General features: G+C 35.9%; 1 protein-coding gene across 1 annotated transcript in view; it reads right to left on the reverse strand.

Annotated features, from left to right (window-relative positions):
* Positions 1-2,274: 2,274 nt before the first annotated feature.
* ANKAR (ankyrin and armadillo repeat containing) overlaps positions 2,275-21,022 on the reverse strand; it is a 71,983-nt gene continuing 53,235 nt past the window's right edge. Inside the window, exons 15-24 of the mRNA XM_035007548.1 lie at positions 20,658-20,811; positions 20,412-20,573; positions 16,666-16,772; positions 15,555-15,677; positions 11,224-11,382; positions 10,446-10,563; positions 7,997-8,106; positions 6,302-6,498; positions 3,862-3,908; positions 2,275-2,555 (exon numbers count right to left, since the gene is read on the reverse strand). Of these exons, the coding sequence (XP_034863439.1) occupies positions 2,308-2,555; positions 3,862-3,908; positions 6,302-6,498; positions 7,997-8,106; positions 10,446-10,563; positions 11,224-11,382; positions 15,555-15,677; positions 16,666-16,772; positions 20,412-20,573; positions 20,658-20,811 (1,425 nt within the window). The 3' untranslated portion in view covers positions 2,275-2,307. The remainder of the gene's footprint in view (positions 2,556-3,861; positions 3,909-6,301; positions 6,499-7,996; positions 8,107-10,445; positions 10,564-11,223; positions 11,383-15,554; positions 15,678-16,665; positions 16,773-20,411; positions 20,574-20,657; positions 20,812-21,022) is intronic.

A 21,022-nucleotide genomic window follows, 5' to 3' on the forward strand; every position in this document is an offset into this window, starting at 1 on the left:
TACTGGACCAAGTTGTTAATTTTCTAGTCAATGACTTGCTTTATTGAGAAAATAGAGGGTAAGGATAAAAATCTAGACCGAAAGGATTTCTTATTTTAATCCTGCCTTAAGGTGACCTCCTTTTGGGGAAATTCCATAAGTAATTTTTTTTTAAGAATTGTGATCATAGAGTATTGCTTTATGATCATCCATTTGGAAATAGAAAATGTAGAAAATATAATTTATATGAGGGAACATATAGAAACACCCAATATTTATTTAAAAAACAAACTTTATATTCTTTGCTGTTGAGGTATAGCTCTGATAGAATTGGTTTGTAAATATTATTTAGAAGAAACTTAGTTTGTGAATTCACACTTTTCATTTAAATTTGTGTTCTGTATCATGTGAACTTAAATTCACAGAGAAGTAATATAAGTATTTCCTGTGGCTCTCACAATCAGAGTGCATACAAACTATGGAAGGAAATTGACCAAAATCTCTTCCCCCTATCACAAATATTATAAAATGGGGGTATCTACAATCTATGTTCTTAAAATTTTTAAGTATCAAAATTGCTACAGGTGTTACAAGCACACATGTCAAAATTGAGTTCATGATATAAATAAGAGAAAATACAGATAAAGAAAATGAGCATTTTGGGGAAGCATTCCATATCTGTAGGCCTTTAGTATTTGGCCATAAGGAAGGAGGGAAGGGAAAGAAGAGAGAAAGAGGGAAAGGAAAAGGGAGGGAGAAACACTGAATTCTATATGGGCAAGTGTATGTACCAGAGTTAGCTAATTGTACAGGTAAAAGGCAATTTGCTGAAATCCTCTGTATCTTCAGGCCTTTCTCATATGTAATTTTAAAAAAGAAAAAATGCAGGGTGATAAAAATCATCTTTACTGGAGGAGCTGTACTTCAGGAAAAATACTGTGAGTTTTAGGACTAGTAGGATGGCCTTGGTAGGCCAAGAAACTCAGGAAGTGTCTTATATTATTGAATACGAAGAATCCCCTGAACGTATTCTTAAAATATAGTCTTGAGCCCACCAGAAGCCAGTTCCAAAGCTCACAGTTTGTTGTCTAGAGGGTTTTGTTTTGTTTTGTTTTACATCTGCAGAGGCTTAATACTTCCATTAATATGAATTCTTAACCTTAATGGTGCTGAATAAATGACTCAGTTTCTTATCATTTGAATTATTTTTCCCTTTGTAGTATAGAATAAGCCATTTCCCCCCATAGTTCCTATATTAGGGCATCCACCAGAATTAGAATTAAATTTGAAGATTGGAGAGGTCGCTTATTGTTCAATGGCAAAACACCTAGGATTTAGACTCTGGTGCATGGAAAGCCCCTAAGTACCTGTAGCTGCCATCACCACCATCATTACTGTTTGTGTTAAGGCATGTTGGAGAAAATAACTGCTAGTTAATACATATGTTCAGTGTAGCCCAGAGCAAAGTGGTCAGAGAAAAATGAGGGCTTTAAAGGATACAGTGAAGCCCAGCTTGACTTTGTATCAAATCTACCTGCTGCTGTAAAATAGAGGCCGACCTACATCAAAACTTGTACCTACTGGAAACAGTACTCCTTGGGCAAAGACATCATGTGATTCTAAGCCACAGAGTGTCACACTTTCCAGTTGTAAACCAAAAATACTTGTAAGTATGGAAAATGGTCAACACTGGTAGCCACAGTTTTTAGCCATACTTTTGTACTTGGTGGGCAGTGATTTCAGATTTTTTTTTTTAAGTCTTTTAAAAGTATACATTTCTACATTTTGGGTTTTAAAACCCGCGTGCATTTGTAGTATTTATCATTAAATATCTCAAGGTACTACAGTGAGTGTTAACATGTGGGCTATTTTGAATCAGGCCTCTTTAGCCCAGCATACCAATTTAAAAATGTTTCTAACACTTGATATAGATATACTAATTATGCCACTTTTTTCAGTTGCTATATTTTAATAGTGTTAAATGCAAGAAAATTCTATTTACTTTTTGTAACTATGACTCTGACCTGATGTTAAACTTTGGTAGACAGGCTAGAGAAAATCTGTTAAGTATCAATATCAAGAATTTCCATTCAAATGTTTATACTCAGTTATATGTATTTTACTAGAATTAGATTAAAATTAAAATAAAAAATTTGGGGGTGTCTGGCTGGCTCAGTCCGTAGAGCATGTGACTCTTGATCTTGGGGTTGTGAGTTGGAGGCCCACATTGAATAGAGAGATTACTTAAAAATAAATTCTTTTAAAAAAAGTAAAGAATTTAAAAAGAGTGCTCAGGAATTCTTTTATACTTTCATATTAATGCTTTTATTAGCCTTCTGCAGGCTCTGGGTTAGCTTTCTGTACATGTTTCCCAAGTTGGCTCAAAAACACTATTCTTGGTCTTGATACTTCTATGATATCTGATGAAATTGCAGATGAAAAGGAAAAAATATTGTGAGAAACAGGGGTTTGTTTTGTTGTTTTGAAGAGTCCCATGAAGTTAGTTACAGGAGGTATTAAAGTCAAAGAATCTCTTGGTTGAATTTTAGGTTTTAATTTTCTTCGGTGCTCTTTCCCTGAAAATTAGAGAGCCACAATTAAATGTCTCTTTCTTAAGCCCAAGAGCCCTAGATATAGTCTCATTGCTTTTGGTTCTGTATAGTGCTATTTTCTTCAAATCACTAAAACATACTAAGAGAATGGATCCATACCTTCCAGACTTTTAGATGTCAAGGGCAAAAATTTGTGGGGCCAATATATGGTTGCCAACTTTTTATTATGCCAAGTTGAGACTAATAAAAGAATAAATGCCAATGTCATTTTGTAAAAGTAGGGATATCTTAACACCCAAGAGAAAGTATAAAAGGTACTATCTCAAAATGACACATTTTATATACGGAATGAAAATAACTTTATCAGAAACTTACTATAGTGTCCTTATTTTTTCTTATGTTACCATAAACCTGTGAAAACATTATCAGACCATTAGTGGTACACAGATTGCTATGTAGAAACCAATATTGAAAAACAAAACAAAACAAGAAAACAATTTTAAAGTGAAGAAAAAAATGGGACTGACTTTATTCCTTTGTGTAAATTAACTTACACTAAAGAAGCTATACAAAAAATATTCTTCTATTCATAATATTCATATATACAGCCTCCCACACAAACCTAGCTTTCCTCAGAGACTCCCTGAATAAGTGAAGTTCTCTCTTCTCCTTTTATTCTCTCCTTTTCCATTTGTGACTCTTACAAATGGATCTTGGCTTTTGAATGGTTCTGTCCTTGCTTTTGACTATAGGATAATATACCAAGTAAGACTCATATTGGTCCTACACATGAATAAGCACTAAGCATATAAATTAAGTCAAAAAATAATATATTTTCCCTATTACATGTCTAATAGAACTAATGAGTAACTTTATAAGCTCTGGACTCTGACCTTGCAGACCTAAAATCACTCAGCCAACATCTACCAAATATATATAAAACTGTAGTGTACCAGTGGAGAAAATGTGGTCTCTACCCTAAGAACTGACAGACAAGTTGTACATGAAACAAAATAATAGCAAGATCGTAATTTAGGCCATACCTATATGTTGTTTCAATAATGACCTATTTCTATGCATAGCTTATAAGAAAAACAAAGTAAGAGAGGGATTTCTGTTAAGTGATATGGTAGGAAAGGTCTTAAAAGAAATGATTAACGTAGTCTTGTAAATAGGAAGATATTTTAAGTATACAGAATGACAAAAGCAGAGTTTACAGGTAAACTTTTTTGGGGGTAACCTCTACATTTTGAATTTTTAGAAATGGAACACAGAATTGTAAGGTGTCAGGGCTAGAAGTTACCTTAGAGACCAAAGAAAAATTAATTACCTTTTTTAAAGACAGGAATTATGGATGGTCCTCCATTTTTCTCTAGACTAAAAGGAAAACAGTGATCACAAAACTTCATTTTCAAAGCAAAGGTTTACCAATGAAGTGTTTAAAGGCAAAGAATAACAAGGTGTAGCTAGTTAATGGGTGTGTGTGTTTTACCCCCAACACACACACCATATGGATGGGTGGGTGGGTGGCTTTTAAAAGCAGTATTATTTTAAATCTTCATCCTGTACATGTAACATAATATAGTTACAAAATTTCCCTGGTAATAAAATTTAAGTCTCGCTTAAAGTTAATATATTAAAGGTGGTTATCACAAATGTATAGCTGGTTAATTTGGTGAGGAACATTTGCTGTTGTCCACTTTAATGAGGCATAGACTTCAATCTGTCCATATGCCAACTTCATGGCCAAAGGGTAACATGAAACCAGCTAGCATTTAGGCTGAGTGCTTTCATACAGGGTCAGTTAACACCAGTAAAATTATGTCTTTCTCCATACTTCAAAATTTGCATATCCAAGGACTCTTCTAATCTGCTACTCTTGGAGCTGGATGGGGGAATGGGAATAGAGAAGTGGTATATGCACCAAGAAAATGCTATCATGATGCCAGCCACAATCAGTGTACTTGAAAGTAGTGGTATCCAGGAACATTTCGTGGAAGGGTATTGTTATCCATGCCAAAGTTTCCAGACAGGTCTTAATAATCTTTTAGCACATTTCCCATAGTTTCATTTAATCAAACTCCTTCACTGAATGGTTATGAAAATTAAAGGGAATGGTCCATGTAAATACTCTAAGAAGAGTTCATAACACTATTAGTTATGGGAGTAATTATTATTTGATTACCAGTTCCACCTCACCTGGTAACCATTCTTACAAGTTTACTGAGCGCTGGTCACTGCTTACAGTCCTAAAAGTTGAGTGTTCACAATTCCAGGGGGTGCCATTCACCCTCAGTCATTGTAGATTTGTATAGTTATTACACCTATTTTTCAGCAGTTGACAGTGAAGTGTCCTGAGGTAAGGGCATCTTTCGCTAATTCCTCAAAAGTTGCCACATGGGCTAGTTGTCAGAGTAATTGTGTAAAGTAATACTTTTCATTATTTATCCTAAGTTAATTTTTTTAACCAGTAAATATTATTTAACACTGTCAATTACAGGAATTTAATTTAGATTTCCCTGTTTCATTATATAAAATGAGGTAATCAGTTTTGCGGTTTTGGTTTTTCCAAGAATTAAAATGAAGATGTACTAATTTTTCTCTATACTGAAATTGATTTACGGAACCATAATACAGTATTGGATCCTAGTTTCTTCTATTATCATAGAGTTAATATTGTATCTTTTTTTTTTAAGATTTTATTTATTTGACAGAGAGACACTGCGAGAGAGGGAACAGAAGCAGGGGGAGTAGGAGAGGGAGAAGCAGGCTTCCTGCTGAGCAGGGAGCCCGATGTGGGACTCGATCCCAGGACCCTGGGACCATGACCTGAGCCAAAGGCAGACGCTTAAAGACTGAGCCACCCAGGGGCCCTGAGTTAATATTGTATCTTGAGTAGTTCTGTTTCCTACATAATAGTGCTAGTTGCAGAGAAGACTTATAATTCATCTACATTGACTAAAGAAAATATGCCCATTCTAAGGAGATTCTCCTCTCCGTTTACAGAAACTTAAGCTCTGATGAAACTCCAGCACTGAAGCAAAATCCTCTGGATAAATAAATGCCTGTCATACTTTGCCATAACTGAAGCCACTGGGTCTGATTTAGCCCTCTTTCTACCCTGGGAGTCTGGCCTAGCTTTGAATGAAGTTCAAAGGTCTTTTGAACCTTCTGAACATTTTTTGATGATGCCAAGGTCATGGTGGTATTCCTAGTTGGCTTGGGACTGTCAAGTATATCCCAAAAATGGTTTCCTGGATCAGACTTGGAAGCAACCAGAATCCCAAAAAGCTTTTCTGAAACGTGAATAATCTTGACCAAACGGGATCCCCAAGATCTGGTTGTATTCTTGCTCCACAGCAGTTTTGTTGCTAAATCAGAATTAAAACAGGCTTTGGCAGTGAACATTTAGGAGGAATTTTCTCTCTTCGAATCCAAGGCGTATATTCATTCATATCAGGAATAGCTCCCCTTGTTTGGTCTTCCTTAAACTTTCTTTTTATTTTTTAAAGATTTTATTTTATTTTGACAGAGAGACACAGCGAGAGAGGGAGCACAAGCAGGGGGAGTGGGAATGGGAGAAGCAGGCTCGCCACTGAGCAAGGAGCCCGATGTGGGGCTTGATCCCAGGACCCTGGGATCATGACCTGAGCCGAAGGCAGACGCTTAACGACTGAGCCACCCATGCACCCCAATCTTCCTTAAACTTTCTTACAAGTTCCTCTATTGATAATTTCACTACTGCAACTTCACAAATATAGGCACAATACCTTAAAGAAGGAAGTCCCACTCGTTGCTGCATTTGAAATTCCTTTAAAAATGCTGGGTTAATACTTGCATCTCTGTTGATATTATTTGTTATACGAAGGAACTGGTTAGGCTTATTTCTGCATTCCTTTAATAGGATGCGGAAAGCATTTGCATTGTAAGTTAAGTAGCCAAGAGCACAGGAGCAAGCTGTGCGAACCTAAATGAAGAAACAATTCCTCCGTTGAGCTTTAGTCTTAAAATATCTAACAAAGTGTTCTCACTAAACATTTCATAAGACAGTCTCTGTAGCTCTGCAGAGCAAACGTGTAGGTCAACCAGTGGCAATCTACAGATGGAAGCAGAACTGCCGTATTTTTAGAGAAAGCTGTCAACTGCCATTGGTTTCTAGTAGTTGTTCTCAGTCCTGACTGCGTTTTAGAATCACCAGCAGTTAAAAAAAAAAAAAAGCCCATCAACTTTCTTGGGGGTAGAATCTGGGCATTCATACTGTTTTTAAAAGTGCCACGGGTGACTTCAATCTGCAGCTAGAGTAAGAACCATTGAGTTTGAGCTAGGACAGTGGGTCTCAGTCTTGATTGTGCATTGGAATCCCCTTGATAGTTATGAAAATTACTTAGTGCCAGGGTTCCACCCCTAGAAACTCTTAATTCTTTTGGGGTGCAGCCTGGACACTGGAATTTTTCAAAACTGCTCAGTTGATTGTAACAGGAAACCAGGTAAGAGGCTACAGGATAAAAATAAGTTAAAAAGACACTCAGGAAAGCAACTCAGTTTTCCACTGGCAAAAACAAAGTATCAGCCACAGGACTCCAGAAAAAAATACCCTCTGCCTGTGACCCTGAAGTAATTAGGTTGTTCATGTGATTAAAGTACATTCCTGGGCAGTTCTTAGAAAATCTGTTAGTGGTGGCCTAAGAAATGTCACAGAATGAATATAAGCCAGGCCCATGCAGGGTACTAGAGGGCTGATATGCTAGTCTCAACACTGGCATCTGACTGCTGCATATGCCCATCTATCTACCATACCTTGAACAGTGGCTCTCAATGTATAGCACTGATACCAGCAGCTTCAGCTTATAGGAACTGGTTAGAAAGGCCCATTTTAGGGCCTAAACCAGATGTATTCAATAAGAAATGCTGGGAATGGAGCCCAGCAATCTGTGGTGTAACAAGTCCTCCAGGTGGTTCCTGCGTCCCCTGCAGTTGGAGAAACACTGCCTTACACCTGGGGGAGGGGGGAAGGGAGAGGGGAATATTCAGAGGCAAACCACTACCCTGGCCTTCTTCATACTGTCACCTCTGATCCTGCTTGGCAGATAAAGAAAACTGTCCAATGGATTCCACTTTCATTCATTCCAAATAATCCTAGAAATGACTTAGATCACAAGAACTGGTTAGTTACTAAGTAACCAGTTTTTGTGAGATATTTTATAAATATTTTAATTATAAATTTCTGTATCATCAATGTACTTACTTGTATATTGAATCTTAAGTACTGAAGTTAAAACAAATGTGCACATTTTGTGGGAACCAAAATTATGGATGGCAGATGTAATACTAGAAAAATCATCTAATTTTGAGTCAGTAATATGAACTATTATATAACATAGTTAACCTGTAGAGAAAGTAGCCCACAAAGTGAGAGGCAATTACATTTTTAGAATATTCAATTATAGAATTACTTTTGTTTTTACCTCTTCTTTTCCGGAATACAAATGATAGCAGAGCTGTTGGATTGTCCCTAATGTGGTAAATGCTTCTGGGATACCAGCTCTAGAATGAGCCAGGCTAGCTATTAAATTCCCTGTAAATTAAACAAGAAAAAAAGTTTGTGTTATTTAATTGATATAAACTGATATACTATACTTTTGTTCATTTGCACATATTATTAAAAAGGGTTGAGTCACAAGACATCTCTGTTAATGAAGAAAAGCTGAGAAAAAGCATGTATATATTAAATGTAGAATTCTTTCCCCAAAATTATGATTTGGTTTTCTGTCACAAACAGTAAAAGTTATTTAAGAGTAGGGAATTTTGAAAATCAGAGTTTTTCTTCCCTATGACTTCAGAATATATTTTGTTTTGAGCTTTAGTGTTTTTTTAATGACTGTGAACATAATGATTGAACTACCATAAAAAAAATTTAGTATGTGTTTTGCAGTTCAGATTGCTTTGAGTTAAGAGCTTAATGGTATTTTAAACCCAAACAATGTATTACTTAAATTTAAAGTCATTGATGTTTGTGCCATAAAAAGAATAATAAAGTAATTCAGTAAATAAATATGCAACTACCAATTTAAAACAATTTCATTCGAATATGTGTTTTATTTTTAGAGCTTTCATATGATATTCTTTCACAATATTGTTGCTGTGTTGGAATAAGTGCAACACATTTTAAAATATAAATGTATCCACCCATATAAATGTGGATGGATACTTTATTGAGGTATTCATTGGGGTTTTGTTCTTGTATTTTTTTTTCTGGCCTTCTTTATAAACCAAGGCCTTTGTATTTTATTGTTTCAGGATGGGGAGGGATGGATTGTATGGCTTAACGCAAAAAATGTCTAAAAATAACCTTTTTTTTCAGGCATATATTTTTAAAAGCTTATGTTTATAGAAGGCATTATTTTAGGTGAAAGGGAGAGAGGTGTCTTTAAAGAGGAGGAGTAAGAAATGGGAAACAATGGAGGCAGGCAGAGGATCTAACATTAAGAAGGAGATAGTAGGAACAGGAGCTGTGTGTAGAGAATGGTTATGTGGTGCACATAGGAAAACTGGACACTTGGCAACAGAAATCCTAGTCTTTGTAAAACTTCCGTGCCTTTGGAGCCTCTTCTGGGAACCCTGTCAAGTTAGACATTTGGCACAACACTTACTTTACATTATATCTGAGGCCCAAATATCCTGCTTTGCTTGGGATACCCCAGACATGCACATGACTCTGGAGATGCATAGGACTATGAATGCATATGGACGAAGAAAGCCCAGTAATTTTTGAGATTCAATTCCAACCAACCTGAGAAAATTAATATTTGAAAGCTAATATAATATAGTATTTCTTGCACACAGGAGTTTGTGGAGTAAAATTTAAACCCACTACGACTGTTTTTCAGAGTCACAGAATTACTATGACTTGAATTAAGAATGCTATTTAAATAAGAATGTATTTAATATTAAACATGTTTCTTTCCTAGCTAGTTTCCATCAGAAAGTTTTCAGTTGCATGAATTTTCCTTCCATGCCAAGTAAAAATATAATTCTGTAGCAGCAAGTGTAATTTCCTTTCCTACCTTCAGTGATCCATTTCAGTTAAAAAACAAAGACCTTATTTATTTTTTGGTAGTAGTCACTTCATATGGTTGTCATTCTGATACTGTTTCATGTTGTGTTGAGAGTGATATATCAAGTCAGTTACCTAATTATTCATCTTGAAAATTAGCTCTAGAGTAGATACAGTTAATTTGTAATTACACAAATTACAAGTGCCTTGTAATTTGTAAAATTATGTATAAATGAAGATATCCTCATAAATAATGGAGGTTTTTTGAGGTAGAAAGGGCTGGTATGAAAAATACTGAATTTTACAAATTGGTAAACGCTTTTCCAGATCAACATTTTTTCTCGTTTTTAAGTTTTGTCTAAAAAGACATACTTATTGATTAGCATTAAGGTGCCAAGAACTGTATTGGACTATTTTGCTTTGCTATATTGCATAGCAACATAAGGAACTCTTAAATGTTAGCAAAATGTGAAGTTGATCAAAAGAAAACCAGACAGAGGTATAGCAGTATAAGTCTGCCATTACTATTATAAATCAGTGTGTAGATTTTTTGGTTAGTAGCTCAGAGTTGGAGTCTCATTTCATATTCTCAAAAAAATAATTAGGGGGTTGAAAAAGTAACTAGGAAATCAAAAAGGCCATGTTCAGAGTTACCTGGCTTCTATTTGGGGTACAGAGTAGACTCACACTGTCCCCTGTAGACTTTGTGTGGAGTTCCATGTAGACTTAAACCAGTTCATTCTTCAAACCATGTGACATAGAATCAAGCTTATTTTATTATTGTTCAGATTACAAAACTTTTTTGAAAATAGTTTTATGCAGATGTAGTTTTATGTAACCACCTTCCAGTTATTTCTTACCTGTCAAGACAATAGTAGTGGAATGAACTGAATACAGACTATCCACTAAAATAGTAACACCTCTTGCAGACAAAGTAATATGGTCCACATCTATAATGACTTTAGCTAAGATAATAATCTGAAAACAAAAAAGAAGCATAGAATCATTGAATGTTTTCTACTCTGCTTCTCTAATTAAGCTTTTGTTTTTTGGTATTTCTCAGGAAGGCAAGGGGAGTAATTTGGTATGAACCAGTAGAAGAAAACCAAGTGGCAGGGGTTTAATCAGAGTAGTTGTCACTATCTGATCACGGTGGTGAACATGGCAGGCCACTGTATTCTTCCTACAATATTTGTAGCTTTTGCATCCTTGAAGTATGGGTTCGTAGAAAATAGTTCTTCTAAAGGTCATTGGATAGAGAAAGAAGCACCCAGATAGAATCAGTGTGATCAGCTAAAGATGTGCAGTTAGAAAACTTGTCTGTATACTGCCTTGTTTCTCTGCGTATAATACGGGCATGATGAAAATGATACTATCTGCCCATCGACCTGGCAGGGTTGTTATAAGCATCAAATCAAGTACAGAGGCAAAAAGTGCCTTGTAATTTGTAAAATTATGTATAAATGAAGATATCCTCATAAATAATGGAGGTTTTTTGAGGTAGAAAGGGCTGGTATGAAAAATACTGAATTTTACAAATTGGTAAACGCTTTTCCAGATCAACATTTTTTCTCGTTTTTAAGTTTTGTCTAAAAAGACATACTTATTGATTTGAAGTTTTAACTTCCAGTTTTATACCTGAAATGCTGCCATTGCCTTCTCAGTTTCAATTGCTGATTCAAGAAAGGGCTCAAAGATTGATATGGTCATTATTCCACTTTCCAAAATTAAGTATTGTTGAAGGCGATTATTGAAGGCAAAGAGGGTTAATGCATAGCCTGCCCTTAAACAAATATCCTAGAAATAGGAGAAACATGCATTATCTTTAACTTAGTTCATCTGTTATGTTACTCAAGGTAATAGATTTTGAATTCTTGCCCATCTAAATATATTGCATTCTTATCTCTGGGAGTAAAATTTGACATTATTGGGGAAAACAGGTAATAGAGTTAACCCAGAATGTTATTGAACAGATAAAATAGAGAAGTAGGTTGTGATATCAGGGAGAAGAAAAGAGAAGTAATTTTAATTTTCAGAGGGAATGTTAGGTTAATGATTATGCAAATAAATATCTAAATAGTAACAGGAAATTCCATAATTTCTTTTTTTTTAAATAAAGATTTTATTTATTTATTTGACAGAGAGAGACACAGTGAGGGAGGGAACACAAGCAGGGGGAGCGGGAGAGGGAGAAGCAGGCCTCCCGCCGAGCAGGGAGCCCGATGCGGGGCTCGATCCCAGGACCCCGGGACCACAACCCGAGCCGAAGGCAGGCGCCCAACGACTGAGCCACCCAGGCGCCCCAGGAAATTCCATAATTTCATTAACCTTCAGGTTTTTTGTTTTAACATATTTTTATTTTTATTTTCATTTCAACATTTCAAAGTAGACTTGATAAATCAAAACTTCCCTTGTATAGCATGCTATATATTATGTTTTATGCATTGTGGGATGATCTCTATCATCTCTTAAAATAAGTTCATTTGTAAAATTCTGTACTATATCCTAAGAGGAAATAAAAAGATGATTTAAAAATCACATTTTAACATTCTGGGATTTGGCAAACAGAGCAAAAGCCAATTCTTCCTTAGAGTCAGTTCATTTGCCAAAGATGAACAAATATGGTAGATCTTCCAGAAAGACCAAAAAGAATTTTATCACTAAATCTTATTTTTAATATTTTGTTTGAACAGTATAGTACAGAAAGAACCATTAATCTCATGAGTTTTCTTCTGCCACTATTAATTATTATATTAAAAGTGCTATATGTACATACTAAAATATTTACCAATAAAATTATATGATGCCTGAGATTTGCTTCAAAAGTAATATAGGACAAGGGGCTCCTGGGTGGCTCAGTCGGTTGGGCCTCTGACTCTTGGTTTTGGCTTAGGTCATGATCTCAGTGTTGTGAGATCTAGCCCTACAGGAACTCCATGCTCAGCGGGGAGTCTGCTTGAGCTTCTCTCCCTATGCCCCTCCCCTTCTCTCATGCACGTGCCCGCTTTCTCTCTCTCTGTCTCTCAAATAAATAAATCTTTAAAAAATAATAATAATATAGGAAGAGCAAGTGGGTATATAGATGAAATAAGACTGGCCATGAGTTGATAATTGTGGAAGCTGGGTCATCGAAATATTTAAGTTCATTATGCTACTCCTTTATTCTATATATGTTTGAAATGTTCCATAATTAAAATTATGTACACACAAGTAGTCACCTGATCATAAAGCAAGAAGAAAGGTATTAGGATACACAAAGAAATAGGGTCCAGTAAGTGAAGCAGGTGGAAATAGGCTGGGAAGAAAAGGATAATTATTAGGAGAAGAATTAGTAGAAGAAAAAGAGGAGTGTCCCTGAGGAATAGGGTAATGAGAATAAAATGTGGCGTGAACTGAGAGAAGAAAGGTGGCTTAGGGAGTTAGACCCAAAATCAGTCTCCTCGCCCTATATTCCTCATATTATTATAGCAGCACATCTCCATTTTTTCATATACTACAGTAGAGTACAATTCTAAATTAAAAAAAAAAATTATGCAGTGAGTTCATTTCTCCCCTTTTAGCCCTCCTTTCTTCCTCCCAAATCCCCCAGAACAGAACTGACGGAGATAGTTGGCAGTTTTCTTCCCTGATTGCTAAATGCACTGCAGACAACAAAAGTTCTCAAATTTCTCTGGGATTAGTGCTATTCAAAGTGTGGCCCATGGACCAGTCCACAAAATGGTTGGCAACAGGATTACAGAAACTGGGAATTAGCATTTAAAAGGAACAGCTTTGGGACTCCTGGGGGGCTCAGTTGGTTAAGCCTCAGCCTTCAACTCCGGTCATGATCCCAGGGTCCTGGGATCGAGCCCCGCATTGGGCTCCTAGCTCGGCAGGGAGCCTGCTTCTCCCTCTGCCAGCCGCTCCCCCTGCTTGTGCACTCTCTCTCTCTGACAAATAAATAAATAAAATCTTAAAAAATAAATAAAAGGAACTTTTATTTATAACTCTTCCTTATAGTTAAATATAGTTAAATACCAATTAATATACAAAGAAGAATATGTTTATAGCAGCATTATCAACAATAGCCAAACTATGGAAAGAGCCCAGTTGTCCATTGACTGATGAATGGATAAAGAAGATACGGTACATATTTACAATGGAATATTACTCAGCCATAAAAAAAGAATGAAATCTTGCCATTTGTAATGATGTGGATGGAGCTAGAGTGTGTTATGCTAAGTGAAATAAGTCAGAGAAAGATAAATATCATATGATTTCACTCATATGTGGAATTTAAGAAACAAAACAAACAAATGGGGTGGGGGAAGAGAAGAAAAGCAAGACACAGACTCTTAATTATAGGGAACAAACTGGTGGTTACCAGAGGGCAGGGAATGGGAGGATGGGTTCACTGGGTGATGGGGATTAAGGAAGGCATGTGTGATGAGCACCAGGTGTCATATGTAAGTGTTGAATCACTAAATTGTACACGTGAAACTAATATTACACTGTATGAACTAAGTGGAATTTAAATAAAAACTTGATTTTAAAAAAAGAAAGAAGAAAGAATTTTTTTAAAAATTGCCATTAGGCAAATACCATGTAATCATTGTTGCATCCGTGGATGCTAAAATTGGTGAGAAAAAATGCATGCCAAACAGAATCATTTGCATGGGCTCAAAGTGTCTCACCTCAAGAAACTTGTTAATTAAAAAAGGAAAGTACAGTGACTTTACAGTGGAGAAATATGACAGTACGTTAACCAAGTACCCAAAGTTAGCACTGCCAGTTATAAGACGTAACAGCAGTATGTACCTCCTGAAATAATGCACTGAGCAGGTGAGTGAAGAAGACACATCATTTCTGTGGTATTCTTGCCAAAATGTACCACCTCAATTTAATCATGAGAAAACATCAGATAATTCAACTGATGGACATTCTACAAAGTAACTGGCATGGATTCATCAAAAATGTCAAAATCATGGAAGATATGTAAAATCATGAAAGACAAAGAATGGTGTTTCACATATTGAAGGAGACCAAAGGGACATAACAACTAGATCTAATAGGAGATCCTGGATTGGATTCCGGTAGAGAAAAAGGACATTGGTGAGAAAATTGGCAAAACTTAGATAAAACTTGCAGATTAGTTAATTGTATGGTATTGATGTTAATTTCCTTCTTGATATCCAGGAAAGCTGGATAAAGGATATGCTAGAACACTCCCTACTATTTTTGCAAAATTTTGGAAAATCTAAAATTATTTCAAAATTTAAAGTTTTTGTTTTTATGTTATTTTTTTATTGTTATGGTCAGTTAGCCAACATATAGTACATCATTAGTTTTTGATGTAGTTTGTTTTTAATTTAATTTATTTTTATTATGTTATGTTAGTCACCATAACCTCCCCATAAAAGATTGCCGGGGAAAAGCTTTCCTTCATCACACATAATTTGAGAAGCACCACTCTGGAATACTGGGTAAGAAATGGATGACTGAGAGTTGAAAGGTCATAAAATTAGGAAAATTTTCAACACATCCAGGACAGAACAGATTTATTGGTTCTTCAAGCATTAAAACTGCTACGTTTCAAAGAATATGACAGCTATGAAAAATATGGAACAGTATTATTTCATCATTACAAACTAATGACCTACCAAAGAGATTTTACATTTCTTATGTAATATATTTAAGTATTGCTGTGAAACACTTATAATTTGGCAATGTGGTCTAAAAACCTTTCTGCAGGGGCGCCTGGGTGGCTCAGTTGGTTCAGCGACTGCCTTCGGTTCAGGTCATGATCCTGGAGTCCCGGGTTCGAGTCCCGCATCGGGCTCCCTCTGCTTCTCCCTCTGACCCTCCCCCCTCTCATGTGCTCTCTCTCATTCTCTCTCTCTCAAATAAATAAATAAAACCTTTAAAAAAAATAAAAATAAATAAAAATAAAAACCTTTCTGCATGAGCTCTAACATTTTATAAAGATATACCTTATCTGGTGAGTGAAGAAGATAAAGGACATCGGCATACTTAAATCCTTCATTTTCTTGTAATTCATTCTGTAACAGATCATTCCTTAGGACAATGCATGCCAAGGAAAATGCCACTTCAACCTAAATATGTGATTTTCAGAAATTATTTTTTACTCATGGTTTATCATGACATATTTCATTATACAAACATTCATATGGGATACACTAATTCAAAGATAATATATAATTCATTGATTCCAGTTCTCTAATATTTAGAGTGGCATTTATAATGCCTGGAGGAATGTCCCTTATAATTTTTAACAGCTGGGAAAATCCTCTGTGTGCCGTGAGCACAACCACACAGCTCCATTGGAGGGCATCAGGGGAAGCGGCCAGGGCCAGCCAGAAATGTGAGGAGGTATTATCTTAAGTGCATAGTTGTATCCCTTCTGCATCTAAAAAGATTTTAATTTCTTGGCACGGGATAAAAGCTGTTTTGAACTGCTTATTAGCTACTGACCATTGAGTTGTAAGGCTTCAATGGAATGCTTATGAATTAAGCAGAGCACTGGGGAGTAGTCCTGAGAAATACTCTATTTTGGGAGTCATTTGATGCGCACTCTGAAAGCCTTTTAGGAGGATGTAAATGACTCTTAAACAACTCCTAAGTTATCGGTATTGAGAAAACTGTTGTTGCTGGCCAACACAGACTGCTTGGTAGAAGGTAAAGCTGTTCTGATGGTGTAATACTGATAGGAATCACTTATATTTGAGAAATTTTGCTACATGAATCACACATCCTCATTATCCCCGCCCAGTTTTAGCAACCAATATCTGAAGAAGAAGGGAAGAAATTCTGTGAATAATCAAATATCTGAGGAATAAAACTTATTTGATGAGTAAAGACACAAGACTTAATTATTTGAAAATTTAACATTTTAATAAAATTTACTATATTTACAGCAATTATTAAATTTAAAACTTCTAAGATTTTGTTTAAAATGTTAAATTTTTTTATTATACTTGTGAATTTACATGAAGATACAAATTATTCTCAAAAAGTCATATTTCTGTTAATTTTTACTATATCAGAAAAAAAACAAAACCTTAAAAGCTTTTATATATATACCTTGATGTTAGGAGAAGGGTGATTTCTCAGTAGGTGAATAAGTACTGGAAAGGCATTTTCCTCTACAACGAATTGCTGACTGATAGGATTACTTGTATGGGCGACACCTATAAGAATATACATATCAATAAGAATATTTCTTTCCATCTTGGAAATGGTAAAGTCAAACACAGTTTGATATGTTGGGTTGATTAAGTGTCCTAGCATAATATGGTTAATAAATTACAAAAGGAAATGCTATATTACTGAGTATTTACCCCAAAGATACAAACATAGTGATCGGAAGGGGCACCTGCACCCCAATGTTTATAGCAGCAATGTCCACAAAAGCCAAACAAAAAAAATGTGGGCCATATACAAAAATTAACTCAAAATGGATCATACATCTAAATACAGAGGAAACAGAAAACCTTTATGATCTTGAGTTTGGCAGGTTTCTTAAAGAGGACACAAAACCTACAAACTAAAATACTTAAAATATCAATAAATTGGACTTCATCAAAATTAAAAACTTTTGCTCTTCAAAAGGCCCTGTTACATAAATGGACGAACGCACCATAGACTGGGAATATGCAAAACATACATCTAACAAATGATTTGTATCTAGAATATATAAAAAATGTTTACAATTCAATAAGACAACACAATTTAAAAAATGGGCAAAATATCTGAACAGACACTTTACCAAAGAGGATATACAAATGGCAAATAAGCACATAGAAAAGATGTTCTGCATTATTAATCATTAGGGAAATGCAAGTTAAAACCACAATGAGATTTACTACATACCCACTATAACGGCTAAAGTCATCATACTAAGCGTTGGCAAGGATGTAAGCTGCTGGGACTCTCATACATTGCTAGTAGGAATGCAAAGTAATAACACAACTTGGAAAAACAGTCTGGCAGTTTCTCTAAAAGTTAAACATATACTACTATATGATCCAGCAATCCTACTTTTAGGTATTTACCCTAAATAACTTTCAGGGTAACTAAATGAAAACGTTTGTGTCTGTACAAAGACTTATACACAAATGTTCATAGCAGTTTTAGATATAATAGTAAGAAACTGGAAACAATCTAAATGTCCATCAGTGGGTGCATGGATAAACAAATAGGATATCCGTATGTATTAGTCAGGGTTTTGCAGAAAACCAACCAACAGGATATGTATGTATTTAGGTAGGTAGGTAGGTAATAACTATATATATCATAAGACATAAAATTATCCATCATACCATACAATGGAATACTACTCAGCATTAAAAAAGTGAACTATTGATACAATAATATGCATAAAAATCAAAATAGCTATGTCAAGTGAAAGGAGCAAGAAAAACTGTATAATCCACTTACATAAAATTCTAGAAAATACAAACTAATCTATAATGATAGAAACCATCAGTGGTTCTCTGGAGATGGAAGTGCAAAGAGGGAGGGATTACAAAGCCACACAATGAAATCATTCAGGGTGATGGTTATATTCATTTATTTGACTGTTGTGATGGTGTCACAGCTGAATGCATATGTTAAAACTCATCAAATTGTATGGTTTAATGTATTTTTGTATTTTATTCTATTGTATATTTTATTTAAATATTTTATTGTGGGGGGACTGAGGGAAAAAATAAATAAATAAAAATTTAAAAAAATAAATATTTTATTGTGGGGCGCCTGGGTGGCTCAGCCGGCTAAGCGTCTGCCTTCAGCTCAGGTCATGATCTCTGGATCCTGGGATTAAGTTCCACGTGGGGTTCCCTGCTCAGCAGGGAGTCTGCTTCTCCCTCTGCATCTCCCCCCATGCCCTCATGCTTGCGCACGCACGTGCTCTCTCTCAGAAATAAATAAAATCTTGGGGCGCCTGGGTGGCTCAGTCATTAAGCGTCTGTCTTCGGCTCAGGTCATGATTCCAGGGTCCTGGGATCAAGCCCCGCATCGGGCTCCCTGCTCGGTGGGAAGCCTGCTTCTCCCTCTTCCACTCCCCCTGCTTGTGTTCCCTCTCTAGCTGTGTCTCTCTCTGTCAAATGAATAAATAAAATCTTTAAAAAAAAAAAAAGAAAGAAAGAAAATCTATAAAAACAAATAAATATTTTATTGTATGTAAACTATTTCAATAGGTCTTTAAAAACCCACATTTAAAATTTGTAGGCATGCAAAGAAGTAGGAAAATATGATTCATAATCAGGAAAAAAAAAATCTGCCAATAGAAAGAGACCCAGAAATGGTATAGATGTTGGAAATCATTACAGAGATGTTAAAACAGCTATTTTAAATATGTTATGTATGTTCAAGAACATAGAAGAAAATATGAACATGATGAGGAAGAAAAAGGGAGGTGTGTGTGTATGTATAACCAGTCTAAACTAGTAAATTTGAAATCAAGAGTTTTCTTCCGTAGTTCTGCTGGAGATCCCCTTGTCTATGGCAAATGGAGACAGGTTTGTAGACAGCTTTGAAGTGAAGTAATGAGAAGAAATTACATTCGTGTGTGCTCACGCACACACACACACACATACAGTATTTTTGTATATATGTTATCATCTATTAGAATTTTAGAAATCTCTATAATCTATACCATAGGCTCTGACTAAAAAAAGAAACTATTTTGTCTGACTGACTGCCTTGGAGCTTTAATGAACTTCTGCAAAGTAGCTTTTTCAAGCAAGGAAAAAAAAATCTTTTTGGAACCAATTCCTACATTCTTCATTCAGCTAAACTATTTTTTGAGGAAATACAATCAACTACAAATAAAGATTTTTTTTTCTTATCTACAAGAAACAGTCTACAATCAGCTTCATACATTCATGAAGTTCAGCAAAGAACTCAAATTTTTATTTTTGGTAGATGAATCACTGACAATCCTACAACACTTTTACAGACATCCCAAAATGTTAGTTCCTTTGCAGTGAAAGGAACAACTAGACCTACTGGCCACTTTTATTTATTTTTATTTTTTTATTTATTTTTTTTTAAAAGATTTTATTTATTTTTTAGAGAGCGAGCGAGAGAGAAACAGCATGAAAGGGGAGAGGGTCAGAGGGAGAAGCAGGCTCCCCGCTGAGCCGGGAGTGCGATGTGGGACTTGATCCCAGGACCCTGGGATCATGACCTGAGCCGAAGGCAGATGCTTAACCATCTGAGCCACCCAGGCGCCCAGGCCACCTTTATTTTTTTAAAAAGGATTTCATTTATTTATTTGAGAGAGAGTGAGCGAGAGAGAGCAGGAGGGGCGGAGGAAGGGGGAGAAGCGGACTCCCTGCTGAACAAGGAGCCCGATGTGGGGCTCCCTCCCAGGACTCCAGGACCATGACTTGAGCCAAAGGCAGACGCTTAACCAACTAAGCCATGCCCCCGCCCCCAGCCACTTTATAAAGAAATAATCATTATGGAAAAAAACTGGAATTGAAAAATGTGCCCCAGCATTAGAAATTCTATATAAAACATATAGTTCTCAAGATTGGAAAGAAGAAATATTTTTCTCTTAAACTTAAAACAATGAGATTCCTTTAACTCAAAACAGCCTAAGCTCATTGTCCTCATTATCCTTTTTTAACCAGAGTTGAAGGGCAAAGCTGATAAAAAAAAAATTCCTAATTACACCACTTTTACTCATTAAGGTCTTAGAGAAATTTAAAAAATGGTAAGCCTTTTATAGATTAAGTATGATTTAGGGCTTTATCAATGAGGACAGAGAGGAAGGGAAGTGTCTTACTGATATTTTAAGAATGGAGAAAAAATTTACAAACCAATACAAATGGACCCCACTGCTCTGATGACACTCAGAAGTGTGCCTTCAGCTATTTTACTAATCCTCAGTAAGCGAACCAACGGTGCAATTCCATTCCCTTCACATATTTGATTTTGATGCATCCTGCTGTCCTTACTTAGAGCTATGACTGCTTCACCTCCTGGTCAAGAAAAGCAAGAAATATGTCTGATACTTCAATGTGCTGCTCTGCATTGTGCAAATTTATGCAGAGGAAATAACTTACCAACATACTGCATTTTAGCTGATGGTGACAAAAGCATGTTTATTATAAAGTTGTATCCAATCTGTTCTGCCATATACTTCTGTTGTTTCAGGGTTTGTCCTGCCAAGGCCCAGAGGGCTACAGCTCCTTGTTCCTTAACATCTGTTTGAAACGCCTATTAAAAAAAAATACTCCATTCTTTCAATGAGCATTTACTGAACACTGTAGGGATGTTTTATAAAAAGTCTATTCTAGGGGCACCCGGGCGGCTCAGTCGGTTAAGCGTCTGACTCTGGGTTTTGGCTCAGATCATGATCTCAGGGTCGTGAGATCGAGCCCCGTGTTGGGCTCCATGCCAGGCATGGTCTGCTTGAGATTCCCCCACC

Source organism: Mirounga leonina, unplaced genomic scaffold, assembly GCF_011800145.1.
Source record: "Mirounga leonina isolate KUSES-001 unplaced genomic scaffold, KU_Mleo_1.0 Mir_151, whole genome shotgun sequence".
Taxonomy (NCBI): domain Eukaryota; kingdom Metazoa; phylum Chordata; class Mammalia; order Carnivora; family Phocidae; genus Mirounga; species Mirounga leonina.